Source organism: Trachinotus anak, unplaced genomic scaffold, assembly GCF_046630095.1.
Source record: "Trachinotus anak isolate AG129_WGS33_773 ecotype Australia unplaced genomic scaffold, CSIRO_AGI_Tana_v1 ptg000003l, whole genome shotgun sequence".
In the NCBI taxonomy this organism is placed as follows: domain Eukaryota; kingdom Metazoa; phylum Chordata; class Actinopteri; order Carangiformes; family Carangidae; genus Trachinotus; species Trachinotus anak.
The window spans coordinates 4196770-4217740 of record NW_027273854.1 but is presented as its reverse complement, the minus strand read 5'-3'; the positions used below and the strand labels follow the sequence as shown (position 1 = coordinate 4217740).

Here is a 20971-nt window from a genome sequence, read left to right as displayed (position 1 = left end):
AAAAGTTTGAGCGCTCACAAATTCAGTGAGTTACAACACTCACCACCAGAGGTCAGTCATGATACAGACAACTAGAGGAGCAGACTTATAACGACCCTTGAACTGAATTTGAAAAAATGCAGGACATGGTGCACGCTGCCAAAAGAGAAAAGGCCAGTCAAAACATGAAAATTACTACCAACAGACGAGGCATCATGTCAAACCCAAGATCCAGACCTCTAATATATCTTATCCAGGGAACTGCTCTTTTTTGATAACATACAACATTTCTCTGTTTTTTTTCTTTTCTGTGTGAAGTGATAAAATTCTCTCTCTCTATCTGAAACAGCCAAAATGCTTTATTTTCCTAAATTAATGCACAGACTACATTTAAAGTTAAACAGATACATTTTATTTATTAACTGTAAAATCATAAGTTTGTTACAAGAGATCATTTTGCTTTCTTCTGCTTTTGACATACAGCAAATCATATGAAGGAAGTCAAATTATGTCTTAAATTGAATATATCTCATCCTTCACAAAGCTAACAGCTGATAAAGGAAAAAAAGACAGTGATGACAAAGATGCAGTTTTACTGAAACATCAAAGTTTCCATATTGTAGAAAATCCATGTCTTTTTGGATTATAATGCAGGTCTCTATGCGATATATTATAAACACTGTGAAGTGTCGTTTGCATTACTGGTGAGTTTTATCAAGCTAAACTAGTAGGCTACAATCTGTTGCCTGTGAGAAGCCAGAGACAGGAGATGTAAATGTAGTATGTACTGTATCACTGAGTTATATATACACCACCATGTAGGCAGTTCAATGAAGAAAAAAGCATACTGCACATGTAATTGTTAAACAACTCAATAAATCAGTTTGTTAGGAAAAATAAACATTAGAAATTCCTCAAAGACAGATTTAAACTGTGTTTGATGCTCACTGGTGGTTTATAGCTTGATTGAACTTTCTTATATGATTCTTTCAGATTAGTCAGTTAGTAAAAAGGCATCTTGCCAGAGTTGCCACAGATGCAGTACTGTCTGTTTACTGAGCACTAGCATTTTAAAAAATCCTGCTTTTCTTTCACTTTCCATCCACTTGATCATATGACATTTTCACATCGCTTTCTGTTTGTCTGCAAATCTAAATCTACTTCATGGATAAAATGGTGTCTCCAGGATACTTCGTTTTTTCTCTGAGGTTGACAGGCTTTTGCACAAAGAGTTGCAGATCTTCTCCCATGATTCTATCTCTGAGCTCCAGAGAGCAGCTCTGGCTCGGATGAACTGTGACACTTCAGTCTCGCTGCCTTTGGCCAGACTGATGCTGTCTTTACAGATGAAGAAGATGTCCATGCCGAGGAACAGAGCATTGAGAGCGATGAAACCTGCCCTGGCTGACTTGGAGAGAGCGAGAGGCCCTTTGACTGCTGCCTGACCAATATCTGGGATGTCTGCGGCTGCCCTGGGCACGTTACGTAATGCTTTACCTTCCTGGACCACCACCTTACCAACACCTCCAATCAGCTCTTCACTTTTCAACAGCTTAACAGCAGATGCAGCATCAACAAATGAATCAATGCCTTTTCCAACAACACCAGCTTTACAAAGCACCTTGCCCACTCCCACCACCATTTCAACTGTATTTGATTTTACTTTGGAGACCGCTTGGCTGGTCACCTTCTCCAGACAATCCTGTAGACTCTGCACATCCTCCATGAAGAGCATGAAGACTTCACTGGCTTTCTTTTGTTGTTTACGATTTACTCCGATCTCTGTGGCGGTGGTGACAGCACTGTTGACTCCGCTGGTGATCCCCAGCCCTACACCTGTCATGGTCAGAGCTAGAGACACTCCTGCTGTTACAGGAATTAACGCCAAACCAACAATGGAAAGGACACCTCCAACCGCCCCCACTGAGCTGCCTGCCACACTGGAGATCTTTGCCCCTTTATTCATCCTGTCAAGCTGAACAGCAGTCTCCTCCAGCTCGTTCAGAAACTGCAGCATCCTGGGATGTCGGTCGTTGAACTCACTGATGAAGTCAGAACATGATTCCTCCTGAAACAAGAACACTGTCCGGAAGTGTTGGTTCATCCTGATGAAGACCAAAAAGTGGAAATCAAATTAGAATAACAGAACAATACATGTCAAGCTCAGAATGTTACCTTAATTTGAAGAAAACATTGGATTTGGAATCAGTTTTCATTTTTGTTTGGAACAGATATTAGGAGGCTAAAAGAAGCAATAAAGATGGTGGTGCTAAAACAATCAAAGGATCACAAACAAGGGTAAAGTGGGAACCTCCATGGACACCATAACTTTGAAAAACTGATTTCAGCCTCTGAAACACAAGTCCACATTGTATGGAACTAAATGACAAACATCCAAGATCCAAGATTTATTATTTTTATGCAATCCACACATCTAGACATTAAACTATAGTTTAAAGAGGGTGAATGTGATTTTAACTGGCCAAAGTTAAAATAATCTCCTTTTCCAACCACTTCTCCTTGACCTTGATGGAAAAGGTCATGAGGTCAAGGAAAGATGTAAAGGAGAGTTCATTAGGACTAAGAAAAATACAATGACAATGCAGAGAGAGTCCGTCTGAACTTTCACTAGGCTTATTTTTAAAACCAACTTTATTTATACCACGTCGACAATAAATCCTCCTTTAACCACAAAAACAAACAGAACTGAAATGTTGAAATAACATGAAAGGAAAACACAAGTAGAGAAAGTTGCTCCGTTAAAATAATAATTAAATAAATTAATTGAGGGGTTCCGAATAAATTATATTCAGACATACGTATATAGTTTGATATGGGCACTTTTGACATTTTTATACATTTGTTAAGTGGAGAAAATTAATGTTTAGTGTCACACAATGGGAAGGTATTTAGTAAAATGACATTTAGTATTTTGTTATGATATTGTTGACTAGAATTCTGGACAGATTTAAAGAGAATAAATCGATATTTATGCATTTGAAGCTCAGACAAGTATTATAGTAGTTTTGGATTGTATCGCAAACATAAAACAGATACTCTGTTGTCTCTATATTTATGTGGGTCGCCCAGGATTATGGTGCGTCCACTACAGCCACAGGTGCATCACTTTAAATGTTGCTGTGGCCTTTCGTAAAGGATGGTCCAGTGTTTCCTATGTTAAAGGAGATAAGATAGGAAGCACTGACGCTCCCTTCCTTATCATTTAGAGAATTTGAACAGTTCTTATTTCGGCTGCTGCTCAGATACTCCTGGGTCACTTCATCCAGTTAGGAACCTTCCAGACCAAAGAAGACTTTTTGACTGCAGTCACTGTCTCTGTGCGGCCCTCTCCCTCCCTGGCTAGACAGGACACTGAGGAAGGATTCTGACCCCTTGAATTTCTACAGGGCTTGGCTGAAGATGGTCATGCTGGATCCAGCTTGGGGGTGTTTGCTGCAAAGATTATGGCTGGCCGTGATGGTTGGGGCCATTTTTCAGCTAGGAGCCATGTATTGGTTTCTGTGGAGGTCCGTTGGACGAGACCCACCTTAGATTGTCTAGTTCTACAGTGGGACATGCAGATGGTGTTGGATGTTGACTAAGACTGCTGTTTTGCTATTTTTGGAGGGCACTCATACACAGTCCAGCCTGATACTGGGTTTTATACTAGTCTTCTTTGCAAAAAATCACTCAATCTAGCAACAAACAAAAGAAAGTTAGCATCAGTGCTGATGACATTTACATCACTGTAATAAATGACACAACTGTGTTGACATGATATTTGGGAGCAAAAAACATACATGAGGTAGCACTTATAATGAATAAAAACAGGTCTGAGACTGGATTACAGTGTTGCTCGAAGTGTGGCCTTTATACGGAGAAGGAATGTCGACAAGTTGCACTGTACCTCTCTGACGCTGATTACATTTATATTTCAACCTTACAGAGCTGTGTTGACTTGTGTTTGGGACCAAAAAACATACATAACACTTACCTGATTTCATCCAGCTGATTAATGCAGTAAATCATCCTCCATATGTCATCTTCAAACAAGTCAACGTTGATGTTAACCAGAGTTTCCATCGTCATCCTCTGGCAGAACTCACTGAAGGAGCTGAGACACACAGTTACACTTACTGTCTACAGTAGATGTTTCTAATGCAAAATGTTTGTATTATTCTTGTGCTGTTAAATGTCTCTTTACCTTTTCTCGAACTGGTCACAGATTTTCTGGGTGGTCTGTATGTATCTGTCCAGCTGATATGACAGCACCTCCACATTCTGAAGTCTGGGGAGGAAGAAGACTTGTGCATCTCTTTTAAACTCGAGGAGGAGAGGGCAGATGAGTCGTGCAGTAGAGATGACAACCTGAACATGTTCAAGGCTGATCCCTGCAGGCAGATGTAAAACCTGGTTCTCCATGAACACATGAAGTGAGGTGACCGCCAGATTCTCCACTGCATCCAGGAAGCAGTCGAGCTTCTCCAGGCCTCTCAGAGTGTCCTTCAACACAGCAGCCAACTCCTTTTCCAGCTCTGCACGCCTGCTGTCTGCAGTCACCTGGGTCACCTTGCTCTTCATATATTCCAGAAAGGCCTTACCTTTTTCCTCTGACTGGGTGACATGGTTGAAGCTCAGGTCAAGTTTGTCAGCCCTGGTTTTAATGTTCATCATCATGTTTAATTCTGTCTCCCTCCTGAGCACCCATTTAGAGATCTCCCCACAGAATCCTCTCACTGTGTCGATGTAGCTGAGGGTATCTGTGGTGTAGCGGCACAAAGCCTCCTGTAGTTCCTTCCTGCAAGATAAAGCATCAACCAGTGAGATTTAAAAACTAATTCTATCCACTGAGCTGTTATTGTCTGATAACTGTCAGTGAAAGAATCAATGTGTCTTCATCTTAGGTTTGTAGTTGTTTTGTGTTTCTTTGTGGTTATTTTGCTTTTTGTGGTTGTTTTGTGTTTTTCAGGGGAGCAGAACAACCAAAAGGAGGCACAAACAACTCACAAGACACAAAATGACAACAGATAAACAAAGAGACACAGACTACAAAGACACAATAAATGACTGCAAAAAGATACAAAACACTTAACAACAAAGACACAAAAAATAAAGGGATGCAAAACAAGTTAAAAGACCTGCACAACCAATTGAAACAAAGGAGGGAATACAGACCAAAATATGACACAAAATGACAGCAAACAGACACAGAGGTACGCAAAAAGAAAAAACTATAGAAAGACAAAATGCATTTGCACAGTCTGACCAGCAGGTGTCACCAGATCACTCATGGTTTCACAGGAGATTGAAGCAGCAAGTTCAAGGTTGAAGAAAGTTTCATTATTCACTGTGTAATAATGAAGATACTGTCTCTGATTATACGCTACAGATTTTTTGGGCAAGATTATTTGCAGTTATAAATGCTCCATTACAAGTAAAAGTATTCAAAATTACTTATCAGAAGAAGAAGAATGTATTATCAGAAAAAAGTACTTTCAGTATAAAAAATGAAAGTAGTGCACCAAGTGACAATAAATTATCATAGATAATCAGATTGTATTTTACATTAACGCATCAATACATAAGTAACATTAAACTGTTGTAGCTGGTGGAAGTGGAACTAATTAATTAATTACTGTTACAAAGTGATGTGGTTTTCAGCCTCAAACAGTTATTAAAATGAGAAACAAACTCATAAAGATCAGGTATGTGAGTGTGAGCTGAGACAAAAAAGATCAAATCTCAGATTTATTCCGAACAAGTCAATAATTGTTTAACTTAAAATGTTTTTGTGTTCATTGGGGTCAAATATGTGTCTACTATTCAGTACACATTCCTCTTTGACCTTCTTTGACCCCTCTCTGTTTCCAGGTTTTTCTCTTATTCTGTACAAAAGTAGCTCAGAGTCAAAAGTTTACCTTGCAGCAGACATTTTCTCCTCTCAGTGTAAAGTCTTCAGTTCCTCACTGGACTTGTTTTGGACTGAATATGCTGAAAAATCACCACTTGGTACATAACTTTGATAGGTGTTGTTTGGTTTTGTTTTGCTTTCTTCAGCTCAGCGAGTTGAGCCACACCCATTCCTTTCATCTGTATAGGCTAGTAGACAGAGGATAACGGATTGCAGGCAGCACCAATGATATGAAATGGTATACACTTCCTATCTCCTAAGTTCATGTCAAAACAGAACAACAGCACAAGACTACAGTTTCAATTTGCACCTGACTTTGCCGCTGATTGTTAGCCCCTAACTTAATATCTGAACAATCCCTTATATGGTCATATCAGTCTCATTATACCCTCGTGACACAGTCATAGCAAATAACTGAAAATGAATTATCTCCACACAGTACTGTCTAATATAAAGAATAGCCACTGATAGATTATAGATTGGCCAGTATTGTGTTCTTACAGTAGCCCAAGGCTGCAGTTTCAGGTTGTGTATTACTAATAATAATAATGTATCGTGTTATTATTTTAAATATGGTATATGGCAAAAAAAAGTAAATTGTTCTAGTAGGAAAATTTTTTCACAAACACACGCATGCTCGCACACATGTACACACACAACACACACACCCTTCTATTCTCCCCTTTATTTCAATAAACCTCATATGCATATGGCATGGTGTGGTCTCTGTTTGTGCTTCTTTTGTCTAATTGTTCCAAGTTACCCCAGCATGTGTTACAACTGGCCCCCAGGAGTGGGGCCGGTTGTAACACATGAACACCATGTATTTGACATCGACGCATGAAGTCTGTGATATTCTTGCAGAGGTTTGAATTGGTTCCATTTGTATTATTATCATTATTGCCTTCACTGTGTAATATTAAAGATACTGTCTCTGATAATTTTTGGGCAAGATTATTTGCAGTTAGAAATACTCCATTACAAGTAAAAGCATTCAAAATTACTTCCGTATTATCAGCAAAAAGTACTTAAAGTATCAAAAATGAAAGTAGTGCACCAAGTGACAATAAATTATGATAGATAATCAGATTGTATTTTACATTAACACATCAAAACATATGTAACATTAAACTGTCGTAGCTGGTGGAAGTGGAGCTAATTTTAATTACAGTTACAAAGTGATGTGGCCCAGTGCTTTCCAAACTAGGGGTTAGGAGCCTTCAAAGGGTCACAAGATAAACCTGAAGGGTCATGAGATGATTCATGGGAGGAAAGAAGAAAAACTAAAGGTCTGATACATTAATTTATGTACGTGTTTCTTGACTTTTCTAAATCTTTGCTTTGTTCTGAAATATTGGTAAATTTTTCCTATTTCAGCCTCAAACAGTTATTAAAATGAGAAACAAACTCATAAAGATCAGGTATGTGAGTGTGAGCTGAGACAAAAAAAGATCAAATCTCAGATTTATTCCTAACGAGTCATTTATTGCTTAGCTTAAAATGTTTTTGTGTCCATTGGGGCCAAATATCTCTGTAGTATACGGTACACATTCCTCTTTGACCTTCTTTGACCCCTCTCTGTTTCCAGGTATTTCTCTTATTCTGTACAAAAGTAGCTCAGAGTCAAAAGTTTACCTTGCAGCAGACATTTTCTCCTCTCAGTGTAAAGTCTTCAGTTCCTCACTGGACTTGTTTTGGACTGAATAAGCCGAAAAATCACCACTTGGTACATAACTTTGATAGGTGTTGTTTGGTTTCGTTTTGCTTTCTTCAGCTCAGCGAGTTGAGCCACACCCATTCCTTTCATCTGTATAGGCTAGTAGACAGAGGATAACGGATTGCAGGCAGCACCAATGATATGAAATGGTATACACTTCCTGTCTCCTAAGTTCATGTCAAAACAGAACAACAGCACAAGACTACAGTTTCAATTTGCACCTGACTTTGCCGCTGATTTTTATCTGCAAACTTAATATCTGAACAATCCCTTATATGGTCATATCAGTCTCATTATACCCACGTGACACAGTCATAGGAAATAACTGAAAATGAATTATCTCCACACAGTACTGTCTAATATAAAGAATAGCCACTGATAGATTATAGATTGGCCAGTATTGTGTTCTTACAGTAGCCCAAGGCTGCAGTTTCAGGTTGTGTATTACTAATAATAATAATGTATAGTGTCTCATATTTATTCCTAACAAGTCATTTATTGTTTAGCTTAAAATGTTTTTGTGTTCATTGGGGCCAAATATCTCTGTAGTATACGGTACACATTCCTCTTTGACCTTCTTTGACCCCTCTCTGTTTCCAGGTTTTTCTCTTATTCTGTACAAAAGTAGCTCAGAGTCAAAGTTTACCTTGCAGCAGACATTTTCTCCTCTCAGTGTAAAGTCTTCAGTTCCTCACTGGACTTGTTTTGGACTGAATATGCTGAAAAATCACCACTTGGTACATCTTATCCAGGGAACCACTAATTTTTTGATAACATACAACATTTCTCTATTTTTTTTTTTTCTGTGTGAAGTGATAAAATTCTCTCTCTCTATCTGAAACAGCCAAAATGCTTTATTTCCCTAAATTAATGCACAGACCAGATTTTAAAGTTAAACAGATACATTTTATTTATTAACTGTAAAATTAGTTCTTTCCAAGTTTGTTACAAGAGATCATTTTGCTTTCTTGAACCTGGCTGTTAAATGTCTCTTTACCTTTTCTCGAACTGGTCACAGATTTTCTGGGTGGTCTGTATGTATCTGTCCAGCTGATACAACAGCACCTCCACATTCTGAAGTCTGGGGAGGAAGAAGACTTGTGCATCTCTTTTAAACTCGAGGAGGAGAGGGCAGATGAGTCGTGCAGTCGCAATCACAACCTGAACATGTTCTGGGCTGATCCCTGCAGGCAGATGTAAAACCTGGTTCTCCATGAACACATGAAGTGAGGTGACCGCCAGATTCTCCACTGCATCCAGGAAGCAGTCGAGCTTCTCCAGGCCCCTCAGAGTGTCCTTCAACACAGCAGCCAGCTCCTTTTCCAGCTCTGCAGTCACCTTGTCTGCAGTTGCTTTGCTCTTCATATATTGCCAAATAGCCTTTCCTTTGTCCTCTGACTTGGTAACATGGTTGAAGCTCAGGTCAGCCCTGGTTTTAATGTCCTTCATGTTGTTTGATTCTGTCTCCCTCCTGAGCATCCATTCAGAGATCTCCTTACAGAATCCTTTCACTGTGTTGATGTAGATGAGGGTATCTGTGGTGTAGCGGCACAAAGCCTCCTGTAGTTTCTTCCTGTACGATAAAGCATTAACAACCTTGTGAGATGTGGAAATAACTTTTTTTTGTGTCAAATTAATAGGCCTTAATATGGGGAGAAAAAAAATAAGTAAAGGAGATTTTCATTGGACATTTCATGCCTGACCACGTCCTTCCTGACCTTGACTGTGAACTTGCATAGTTATGTGAAGAGTAATGCAGATTTTACAGCCAAAACACTGATTTTCAGGTAACAAATTAATTTTTGGACCAATTTTATAAGTTGATTTATATTAGAATGATGCTACAGCCAGATAAACAATGGCTGACAGGAGTAACACCTTTGAAAACACTGTTACAGCTAACCTAAGGACAACTAAACATATTTTCTCTCTTCTACGCCTTTTTTTCAGCATGCCAAGACAGTGGTTGAGAAAACCTGATAAGCAGTTGGCAGTGCCTGGACACATACTGAAAACCTAAAGCAAATATTGACAACAGGTCATTGTTGTGGATTACAGATATTCATAAAGTGCTTTAAAAGTCAGTGGTGACTTTTTGGTTTTTTTTTTTTCTTGATGAACCACATGAAACTTACTGAGATTCATAATTTGTCGAGTGGTCTGAATATCTTATTCTTCAATCACAGTGTTACAACTTACCCTGGTAGTGGGGCAGGTTGTAACAGTGGAACATCACTTCAATAATTCTGTGATATAGTTGGAGAAGATGGAAACATTGCTATTTGTAGAAGACAAATAAGGAACTTTGTGTTAAAATGTTAGAGCTCTGTCACCACAATTCTGTGAGTTAGTGGCCAAACTAACAATAAATGATCATATGACATTTTTTACATATTTCATTATTATTATTATTATTATTATTATTATTATTATTAAACTTTAAGCTTTAACTGCTGTCTATACAATTAAGCAATTTGGTCCAGGCCTCAAACAGTTACTTACATGAAACTATTTGAGGAGTTTAGTGAGAAAATGTTTCTTTGATGGGACCACTAACAACTCAAATCTGAAACATGACCGAGGACCCAAACTAAACTGTGTTTTTTACGAGGTTTTGCACTGCAATTAACCAGCATATGATATTCCTAATGTAAAATCTTAATTTGGAAAGTAACTAGTTTCTCCAGCTGCCAGATAAAAGCAGTGGAGTAAGAAGTACAATATTTCCCACTGAAATGTATGATGTAGATGGCATTACATTTATATCATCTCAGGGTCAGACCTTTAATTGGAAACAAGGCTGCAAGTAACAGTTATTTTAATTATTTATGAATTGTTTAAATATTTTCTTGATTAATTAGAAAACAATTGTGCACTGTGCAGACTGAAGATACAGAACAACAAAATCACCACTTCGTGAGCAACTTTAACAGTTTGGTTTCACTTTCCTTTGTTTTGTTTTGTTTTTTTATTCAGGAAGATGTAACTTATCAACTACATGCACATATTTCCTCATGCTGCCTCGTGTGCTGTTGTTCCTCCTCCCTTCCTTCCTCAAGAAATAGTTCCTCCTCTTGGGAAATGATAAACATGTTTAAAATGTGTGTATTAGAACGACTTACAGCAACTGACTCTGAAGATTTAAGATTAGAGTCTGAAGATAGAACACACTATATTATTTTATCTGCCGACTGTCAACAACACCAACTGTTTTATCAATTTCAAATAAACTATACCAAGGACCAGCCTTTGTATTGTTATCATTATTATTATTATTACCGACGTCACTTATTCTAGAGTGTGTGCTGTGGATGAACACTGGACAACTAAAATTGAGTCTCACCCAAACCATTTTTCCTGCTTTCTCTGTTTTCTTCTTCAGCACAAATGTGACTGAACACTGTCTGGTGCTGGTTCAATTTCTTCTCTCCTAGTCTGTTCTCTTTCATCAGATTCTATTTCCCTCCTGTTGGATTATGTTTCCCATAATACGCCTCTTCCTGACTGTCAGGGCCTAAAAACTCTGTGTAAGTTAGGACTTCAGAGGTGAAAGAGAGTAGAACCTCCTATTGACAGATAAGATAAAAAGCATCCTAAAGCTGTGGAAGATATGCCCACCCAGTACCTCAGTCTGACTGACACGATGCTGTGGTCAACTGTGTCAAAGGCTGCGCTAAGATCCAGGAGTACGAGTGCTGAGCACATGCCCTCATCAGTCACTGATCATCAGTCAGTGAAAGGTCATTGAAAGGTCATTGGTAGCTTTGGGCAGGGCAGTCTCAGTCTCTTTTTTAAATTTTTGATGTAAAAGGCAAGTTGGAAATTGGTCTAAAGTTTTGAGGGAGAGAGGAATCCAGTCCAGGTTTTTTAAGTAGCAGGGTCACACAAGCAGTTTTAAAATAATCAGGGATAAAACCATCAGACAATGAACTGTTAAAAACAGGAAGCAAACTGGGACCGACAGGTCTGAGAATAGTGTCTTCTTGCATCTTTGACCATATTGTTGTACTGTAATAATAATAATTCCTTCGTGATGTTGTAGTGAACTAGGACACTGGATTTATTCCATCTGTGATTTCTGCTTTCTTACTGAGCTCTTGGACCGAACTTTGAGAGGTGCAATAATATTTAGTGAGGACAAGCAGATGGAATTAAAATGTTTGGCCAGATCATTGGTGTATATTCTTCTTCTTCTTCTCCTTCTTCTTCTCCTTCTTCGTCTTCTTCTTCTTCTTCTTCTCATTATTATTATTATTATTATTATTATTTGCATCAATTAATTCAATTAATTAATTGATTTAATTATTAAATGTGGACAGGTGTAGGCTTTGGCTGTCAAATAGTGTGCACAACTTTGAGGGACTTTGATTGTTAAAGATGCAAATGCATGAGGAACAGAGTGGAACAGTATTAATGATGATTCACAGTTAAAAACTACATATTTATGCTCTGATATAGTCATGTCCTGTAGCTCCATAGCAGACACTTTTACATCAAGAGTAAAAAACACGTCCAGTATGACAACAGTTTGTCTGCCCACAAACATACAAAAAATAAAGGAGGTAGCGATGCTTAAAACATTGGACAAATGAACATTAGTCTGTTTGCTTCAACTTTAGCCACCCTCGTTGATCCTGGCAGGAAGATTCAAAGTGAAAGAAACATCTGCCCTGGTGTGAGACTGCAACAGAGATTGTCTTCAACAGAAATACCAGCTAGGAATCTCTAAAGATAGCCATCTGTTCATTACATTCACATTTCACATGCTTTTGTTTTTCATGTGTGCGAAAGGACACTATTAAGTCAGATCAGATGATATTTTCAATACAAACATTGATTGATAAGGCTGTAAGTGAAAGGTTAAAGAGACAAAGTCTCTGAGAAAGAGCCGACACCCAAATTTTGCTCTTGTTTGTTTAATGTAGAGATGGGAGGACGTGCTGTGAATCATGTCTTACTGAATTCCTTACTGGGGTCAAGGAAAGTGAAAGAACAGATTCTGCTGCAAAGTCAGGAAAAATAAATATTGATGTATCCTTTGGTAGAGAGGAATTCAGAGGTAACATCAAAAAGGACACTGAAAAGAAAGCAACACAAACAATGAGAGAAGGAGACAAGAGAGAGGAACAATTTTCCTCTTCAACCTCAGTGGTTCAGAAACTCTTCAGGATGTTGTGAAATGAATGACACTGAGGCTGGGACACAGCGGGTCGAACAAGTCTTTACACGTTACAGGAAAACATCCCACTGGTGTACATGAATGTGGACGTCTCCAGACAGTCCAGCATGTTTACAGGTCATTAGGGTTCTTTATTTGGGGATGATATTGACATCTGTTTAATATTTCACACAAACACACACACTCGTTGCTAATGAGTGTGAATCCTGTTCAGACACAAATCAATGTAGTGTTGTAGTGACTCACTGTGACCACTGGAGGGCAGAAAATACTCTGATTGATCAATCAGTCACTGTCATAGACCACATTTAAAAAGGTCAGTTTACAAGTAACAGTACCTGACATTGAGTTGGAATATTCAGGGATGGAAATAAACAATTACAATTACTCTGGTTGTAGAAAAAAAGTTGTGTACCTGTACTGTAAGTATTTTTAGAACTCAGTCATTTGATTTTCTATTAATATTTAGGCCGAGCATTGCATTCTGAGAATAGTACAAAAGAAACACTGTAATAAAATTAAGGATCATCATTGTTCCTTTACATAAGTAGATCCACCACTAATTTAACGGACCATCCAGTGACCAAAATCAAGTACACCGAGGTTGTGGTGACCACTGGTCATGCAGGTCTAGCTTAGATAGTGGATCCTCCAGGTGTGACAAGGAAAGATTTAAGCCTACATCCAGTACAGCGTTATTGGCTTGCTGTTTTTTTCTCTACCATGGAAATGATTATCTCCTCATCCATTAGACTTCTACTCCTCTGTCTACCAGCTCATTTCTAGTTTTCCTGTGTGTGCCTCATTTTTTGAAATGTGCCCACCTGATGATTTATTTTATTTTTTGAGCTTCATTACGGGCAACTCTCAACTCTCAACCACCTTTGTGTGTGTTCTTTTGTGCAGAAACTAATGTTTAACACACAGCTGCCCAAAAAACTTTTAGTGGACATCCAATGTGTCCATAGCGTCCAATTACTTTTGAGCCCCTAAACCTTGGACACCATGTGTTTAAAGGCATATCTCACACACAGTTCTTTCTATACTGATGTAAACTTTCTCAAATGAAAGCTGAGACTTGGTACTTTAACGTACTACCCACTGAAGGTGCTGAAACTCACAGCCTGAGGAAGAAAGTGTGTAACTGTCCAAATACTTATGGACTGTACTGGATTGCATATACATGTTATACCTATGACCTGTGTTGTACTTAAACTAAAAATGTAGTATGGTATTACCATCTCAAACAAAGACAGCAGATTCGTAGCAGCAAAGTCAGAAAAGTATAGGATATGTTAAGAGTCATATGATACTAGCTACTATAACAGTGTATACCAAATACTGTAATAATAATAATAATAATAATAATATATCCTAAGTTAATAATACTTGGAGTTTCTCTGTATTATCATATATATATAGTAAATAGTAAAACAGAAATGTATTAACTTTATTATTTATTAAATTTATTAACAAAAATCAATATAATCACATTACAATAAACTGGAGAAAGCAGCAATGTTTGACCCCTAATAGGTCCGATGTTACATCTTGAGAATTTTTATAATCTTAAATAATGTTGCATCACAGAAAAAAAAAACTTTTGTTGGATTGCACAAGAAATATGTGCAGATTGAATAATACATATGAATAACCTAGATCATACAGCTTCTGTGTAATGTTGTGCTCTAATGATACATTTAAACAAAGTACCTGCAAATCTAGAAATTTTATTTTTCACTTACATTTATTATCAGATAACGTAACTTGGTTTACAACCAGGAGAACTGAAGCTAATTAGCCAACAGCTGTAAGATGCATTTTGATGATGTTGGACGCAGTGAGTTATATACAGAAAAGAAAATGGTTCATTCACATACAGTGGATCTGACATCTGAGTGCATTCTGTTCACTGAGCACTACTGTATTAAACAAAGATATTTATCTTTCAGTTTTTCATCCACTTCATCAGGTGCAATTTCCTTTTCTTCTTCTTCTATCTGTTTCTCCATGTCCAGCTCTGGATAAAATGGCGTCTCCAGCAAAGCTTCGTTTTTCTCTGATGTCAGCAGGCCCTGACACAGGGAGTCATGGATCCTCTGCCATGAGTCCATCTCTGAGCTCCAGAGAGCAGCTCTGGCTCGGATGAACTGTGACACTTCAGTCTCGCTGCCTTTGGCCAGACTGATGCTGTCTTTACAGATGAAGAAGATGTCCATGCCGAGGAACAGAGCATTGGCTGCGATGAGACCTGCCCTGGCTGACTTGGAGAGAGCGAGAGGCCCTTTGACTGCTGCCTGACCAATATCTGGGATGTCTGCGGCCGCCCTGGGCACGTTACGTAATGCTTTACCTTCCTGGGCCACCACCTTACCAACACCTCCAATCAGCTCTTCACTTTTCAACAGCTTAGCAACAGATGCAGCATCAACAAGCGCATCAATGTTTTTTCCAACAACACCAGCTTTACAAAGCACCTTACCCACTCCCACAGCCACATCTATCTCACTTATTTCTCTCTTGGTCACCTCATCCAGACAATCCTGTAGACTCTGCACATCCTCCATGAAGAGCTTGAAGACTTCATTGGCTTTCTTTTGTTGTGTAACGTTTACTCCGATCTCTGTGGCGGTGGTGACAGCACTGTTGACTCCGCTGGTGATCCCCAGCCCTACACCTGTCATGGTCAGAGCTAGAGACACTCCTGCTGTTACAGGAATTAACGCCAAACCAATAATGGAAAGGACACCTCCAACCGCCCCCACTGAGCTGCCTGCCACACTGGAGATCTTTGCCCCTTTATTCATCCTGTCAAGCTGAACAGCAGTCTCCTCCAGCTCATTCAGAAACTGCAGCATCCTGGGATGTCGCTTGTTGAACTCACTGATGAAGCCAGAACATGATTCCTCCTGAAACAAGAACACTGTCCGGAAGTGTTGGTTCATCCTGATGAAGACCAAAGAGGAAATTTATTGAGAATAATTAAAATAACATATATTTGAATTAAGCCTGTTACATTTAAGTTTTTAGGATCACAGATTAGGAGGCTACAAGAAGCAGTGGAGTCAGTAAAGAACAGATTTAAGCAGAAATGGCAAATAAAAAAGATGACCAGATGGTGGTGCTAAAGGAAAAGCTAAGGGATCGCCTAAATGATTGCAAGTGATAACAGAGAACATGAATGTCTGTGCCACACTTTATGGCAATCCATCCAATCTAATAGTTATTTAGACATCTCACTCAAAATCACAAATGTTAAAGTTATGGTGGTGCTGAGGGAAAAGTCCAGAGATCATCAAGGTCATTAGGATTCCTCCTCTTGCAATGATATTGATGTCTGTATAATATTTAATGGAAATCCATCTAGTAGTTGCTGAGATATTTTGACAGACAGTAAATGCTGCGTTGCTAGCATGGACAATAAAAACAGGTCAGAGACTGGATCATAGAATTGCTTTACTGTGGACTTTATATGGAGAAGGAATGTAGACAAGTTAACAAGGAAATAATCTTTGCACTGTGCTTCTCTGATGCTTATTACATTTACATCTAAACCTTACAGAACTGTGTTGACTTGTGTTTGGGGCCAAAATACATACGTAACACTTACCTGATTTCATCCAGCTGATTAATGTGGTCAAGCATCCTCCGTATGTCATCTTCAGACAAGTCGACATCAAGGTCAACCAGAGTTTCCATCGTCATCTTCTGGCAGAACTCACTGAAGGAGCTGAGACACACAGTTAACACTTACTGTCTACAGTAGATGTTTCTAATGCAAAATGTTTGTATTATTCTTGTGCTGTTAAATGTCTCTTTACCTTTTCTCGAACTGGTCACAGATTTTCTGGGTGGTCTGTATGTATGTGTCCAGCTGATATGACAGCACCTCCACATTCTGAAGTCTGGGGAGGAAGAAGACTTGTGCATCTCTTTTAAACTCGAGGAGGAGAGGGCAGATGAGTCGTGCAGTAGCGATGACAACCTGAACATGTTCTGGGCTGATCCCTGCAGGCAGATGTAAAACCTGGTTCTCCATGAACACATGAAGTGAGGTGACCGCCAGATTCTCCACTGCATCCAGGAAGCAATCAAGCTTCTCCAGGCCCCTCAGAGTGTCCTTCAACACAGCAGCCAGCTCCTTTTCCAGCTCTGCACGCCTGCTGTCTGCAGTCACCTGGGTCACCTTGCTCTTCATATATTCCAGAAAGGCCTTACCTTTTCCCTCTGACTGGGTGACATGGTCGATATTTAGGTCGATGTTGTCAGCCCTGGTTTTAATGTCCATCATCATGTTTAATTCTGTCTCCCTCATGAGCATCCATTTAGAGATCTCCCCACAGAATCCTCTGACTGTGTCGATGTAGCTGAGGGTATCTGTGGTGTAGCGGCACAAAGCCTCCTGTAGTTCCTTCCTGCAAGATAAAGCATCAACGAGCTTGTGAGATTTTAAAATAAATTCAGTTATACAGCTCAGTGGACATATACAAAAAGTCACAAAATGATAACAAAGGAGACTTAAAAAGAACAAAAGGATGCAAAATAAGCACAATGACTACAAAAAGACACAAAACAACAATGAAGATTTGCAAAAACACAACGACCAACTACTCAGAGACAAAATGGCTACATAGAAATGCAAAAAACAACTACAAAGAGGCACAAAACAACCATGTAGCTTGTGTGGGTGCCTTTCTCCGTCCATGTTCTGTGTTGTTGGAAACTACTTCTGAACCAGAGTCCTAACTACTTGTTGCTTTTTTTTTTTTACTGAACTCTCATAATATATTCTACAGATTTGTTGTCCTAAAGTTTCTGATGGGATGTAACTACAGTTTAAAAGTTGTATCAGCAGCTTTTATTACCCGGGAAACTGTGTTATGTTTGCAATTTTTCACCTGGAACAACATATAACTGTCAATAATAAGAGTCTATATAGAGCAAAATTGAAACCACAAAGGCCTGGGCTCATTTTATCCATCTGCAGATCCATCCAGTTTTTGTGTTTGCTGATTCCAGATGAGAACCAGCAAGTTTTGTTATCTAATTAAATCCCCCAAACCAGGAATTGTTTTTTATGTGTATTTCAGCTTTAATTACTGAAACAAATGTTTAATACAATTATTAAAATTAATAATTAACAAACCACAAGATGAATGTGAGGACTTATAGGACAAATAACAAGATGTTCAAAAAGTTACTTTGCTTTTTTTCTTTTACTTAAAATAATGGATAATTTAACCTCTTCAGGCCTCAATTAGAAATTCCAGATAAAATTAAGAACAAGGTCATAACTCATTTCATAATTCAAGGCCATTCATTCAACCAATCCACCTTTTTCACAGAAGATATTTAAAACAATTGATGGTTGAATCTCAAAAAGCTGTTTAGGTTTCATGGTCCTGGTATTAATTGTGCTAACTCACTGTCACACTGTAAAGCCTTACTGGGACACTTGAATATCACGGAGCCATCATTAATATCATTAACAACACCTGTGACTTAATTACTGTGAGTCAAAATGTCCGCTGTGCCAAAGCTCAGGGTGAATCAGTTTTTGTTTTTAATTGCATTTCCACAGTTTGACCAGCAGCTGTCGCCAGAGCACACATGGTTTCACAGTCAAACACTGACTCAAGCAACAAGCTCAAGGTTTCAGTGAGTTTTATTTTTGCCATCATTGTGTAATATTCTACAGATTCTTTGGGTATTGTTAATTGCAGCGTTGCAGTATATATCTGAAACTGTGAAATGGTTTTACATTGATGAACGAGACAATGGCTGAAATAACAAATTCTATGAGGTGTTTTCTTCTCCATTTGTTATCTTTGTTGATAATATACAACGCCCATTTCTGCAGAGGTGGAGGAAGTAGCCTATGCAAAACCTGTACTTAGTAAAAGAACAATGAACAATGTAGAAATACTCCATTACAAAAATAAAAGTCCTGCATTCAAAATCCTGTACTTTAAGTATCAAAAGTAAAAGTGGCCAAAGTCACAATAAATTACCATAAATGACGTCATCTGATTGTATTTTATGTTAATGAATCGATGCATAAGCAGCATTTAACTGTTGTAGCAGGTCCAGGTGGAGCGAGTTTTAACTACTGTTCAAGCAAATAAGTAATTTGTTCCAGTGCTTCCCAAACTAGGGGTCAGGCACCAAAGGGTCCAAAGGGTCACGAGATAAACCTGAGGGGTCATGAGATAATTAATATATGTACAAATTTAGATTCATATTTCTGACTATAATATTGGATAATATGAGCCTCAAAGTTATTTACATGAGACTATTTGTTTACCACCACTAACAACTCACAAACCACACAGTTTTTTAAGATGTATTGTACTGCAATTCATCAGCATATCATATGTTTTTTAAGACAAAAACTTAGTATAGCTGAGTAAAAAGTACAATATTTCCCTCTGAAATGTAGCGACGTATATGGGAAGCTGGTGTATACAGTGGCAGAAAATGGTAATGGAAATACTCAAGTACAAGTACTTTAAAATTGTACTTAAAAGGAATAATTCAGTAAATGTACTTTGTTACTTTCCACCACTGAATCTCTATATGTATTTAATATAAAAACAAACTCATAAGGACCAGGTATGTCAGTGTGAGCTGAGACAAAAAAAGATCAAATCTCAGATTCATTCCTAACAAGTTATTAACTGTTTAGCTTAAAATGTGTTTCTTGTGTATTGGGGTCAAATATGTGTCCAGTGGACGGTACACATCCCTCTTTGACCTGATTTGACCCCTCTCTGTCTTATTCTGTGCTAAAGTAGCTCAGGGTCTGAGTTTACCTTGCAGTAGACATTTCCTCCCCTCGGTGTGAAGTCTTCAGCTCCTCACTGGGACCTTCTCGCATTTCGTGCATTTCGTGCACTGACTGAATGAAAACAGAACAAGCCTGGAAATCGATTGTTTATCGATCATCGACTGGTTTAAGGACTGATTTTGCTGAAACAACAACGAAACTCGGTAAACAGCTTCATGTGGTTTCGTTTTCCTTTCTTTACGTCAGCGAGTTGAGACACGCCCACTCCTGCACTCGACTCAATCCAGGCTCAGGAATCAGTTTTTTATTTTTTTTATTTTTTTTATTTTTTTTTCAGGAGCTGAGCCTGAGCTTGGTCGCGATAATAACTGTGCAGGGAGCGGCACAGCTTCTCCCATCACTTCCTGATGCTGCCTTCACGTACTGACGTTCTCCTCTGTCCGTCCTTAAAGCGAGAGCTCACAGTGGGTAAAATATAGGCTGATATAACAGTTTCACCAGCCTCAAGACAAAAAGTTCACTTGGCAGGATCGACATGAAATCAGCAACAGGCTGTATATGTGTTTTATTTGGCACAAGAATACACAACAGTGTGGATTTGCGTGATTTGTGTTACAAAGTGTTACAGTGTATTTACTCAGAACTTAATAAGAGTTATCTCCTCCAGCTCCAGACTGTCAGAGACTAACAGCTCTGTGTAAGTCACAAGGAAGTATAGAGAAAGGAAAGAAGGAAGGAAGGAAGGAAGGAAGGAAGGAAGGAAGGACGAGCAAAAAAAAAAAAGTAAGTAGGAGGGAACAAAAGGAGTGAAGAAATAAAAGAACAAATAAAGAGAGGCGGTAACATGAGGACAGTACGGAGATAATGACAGGAAGTATGAGGAAGTGAAAAAGGAGCAGTGTGACTGAGATGTTTCCACTGATCTCTCATCTTGTTTTACTGTTAGAAGCAGAAAAAAACCTACCCCTTCCCTCATACACACACACACAGACAGATTCACACACACACACACACACACACACACACACACATATACACAAATACACTTACGGAGCATCTAATGGTTAAGGACTATAGAGTGACCATAAATGTGGATATTGTTAGCTATTGTTATTGTTACTGTGGTTGTTTTTCTGTTGTGCTGTTGTTGTGCTGTTGTTGTTTTTCCCCGGCTCCCCACTTGTTTTTCCCCGTCTCCTTTTCCCCATATACTCTCTCTGTTTTCCTCTTCCTGTCCACTCTCATTCCTGATGCGGTCCGGTTGTCTTAATAAAGTTAAAATATGCGATAGGAGGAGTATCCCACACTCCTCCTTCGCACAGTAAATCTGCCCCAACAACACAAGGCATCCAGACCACTCATACTGCTTGCCAATGATATTGGGACAGGACAAAAAAA

General features: G+C 38.7%; 1 protein-coding gene across 2 annotated transcripts; it reads right to left on the bottom strand.

The window, feature by feature from the left end:
• Positions 1-320: 320 nt before the first annotated feature.
• On the bottom strand, positions 321-20490 carry apol (apolipoprotein L). 2 transcript variants are annotated; one of them, XM_071467509.1, is made up of 4 exons: positions 19599-20490; positions 4184-4777; positions 3974-4093; positions 321-2084 (listed from the first exon to the last, which is right to left on the bottom strand). In XM_071467509.1, the coding sequence occupies exons 1-4, from the start codon at positions 19670-19672 to the stop codon at positions 1142-1144; spliced, it is 1731 nt and encodes a 576-aa protein (XP_071323610.1). In that variant the 5' UTR covers positions 19673-20490; the 3' UTR covers positions 321-1141. The 2 variants fall into 2 exon arrangements, with proteins under 2 accessions (XP_071323610.1, XP_071323600.1); XM_071467499.1 differs by lacking the exons at positions 321-2084; positions 3974-4093; positions 4184-4777 and adding exons at positions 14231-15732; positions 16397-16516; positions 16608-17201 and having other exon boundaries at positions 19599-20155.
• Positions 20491-20971: the final 481 nt, after the last annotated feature.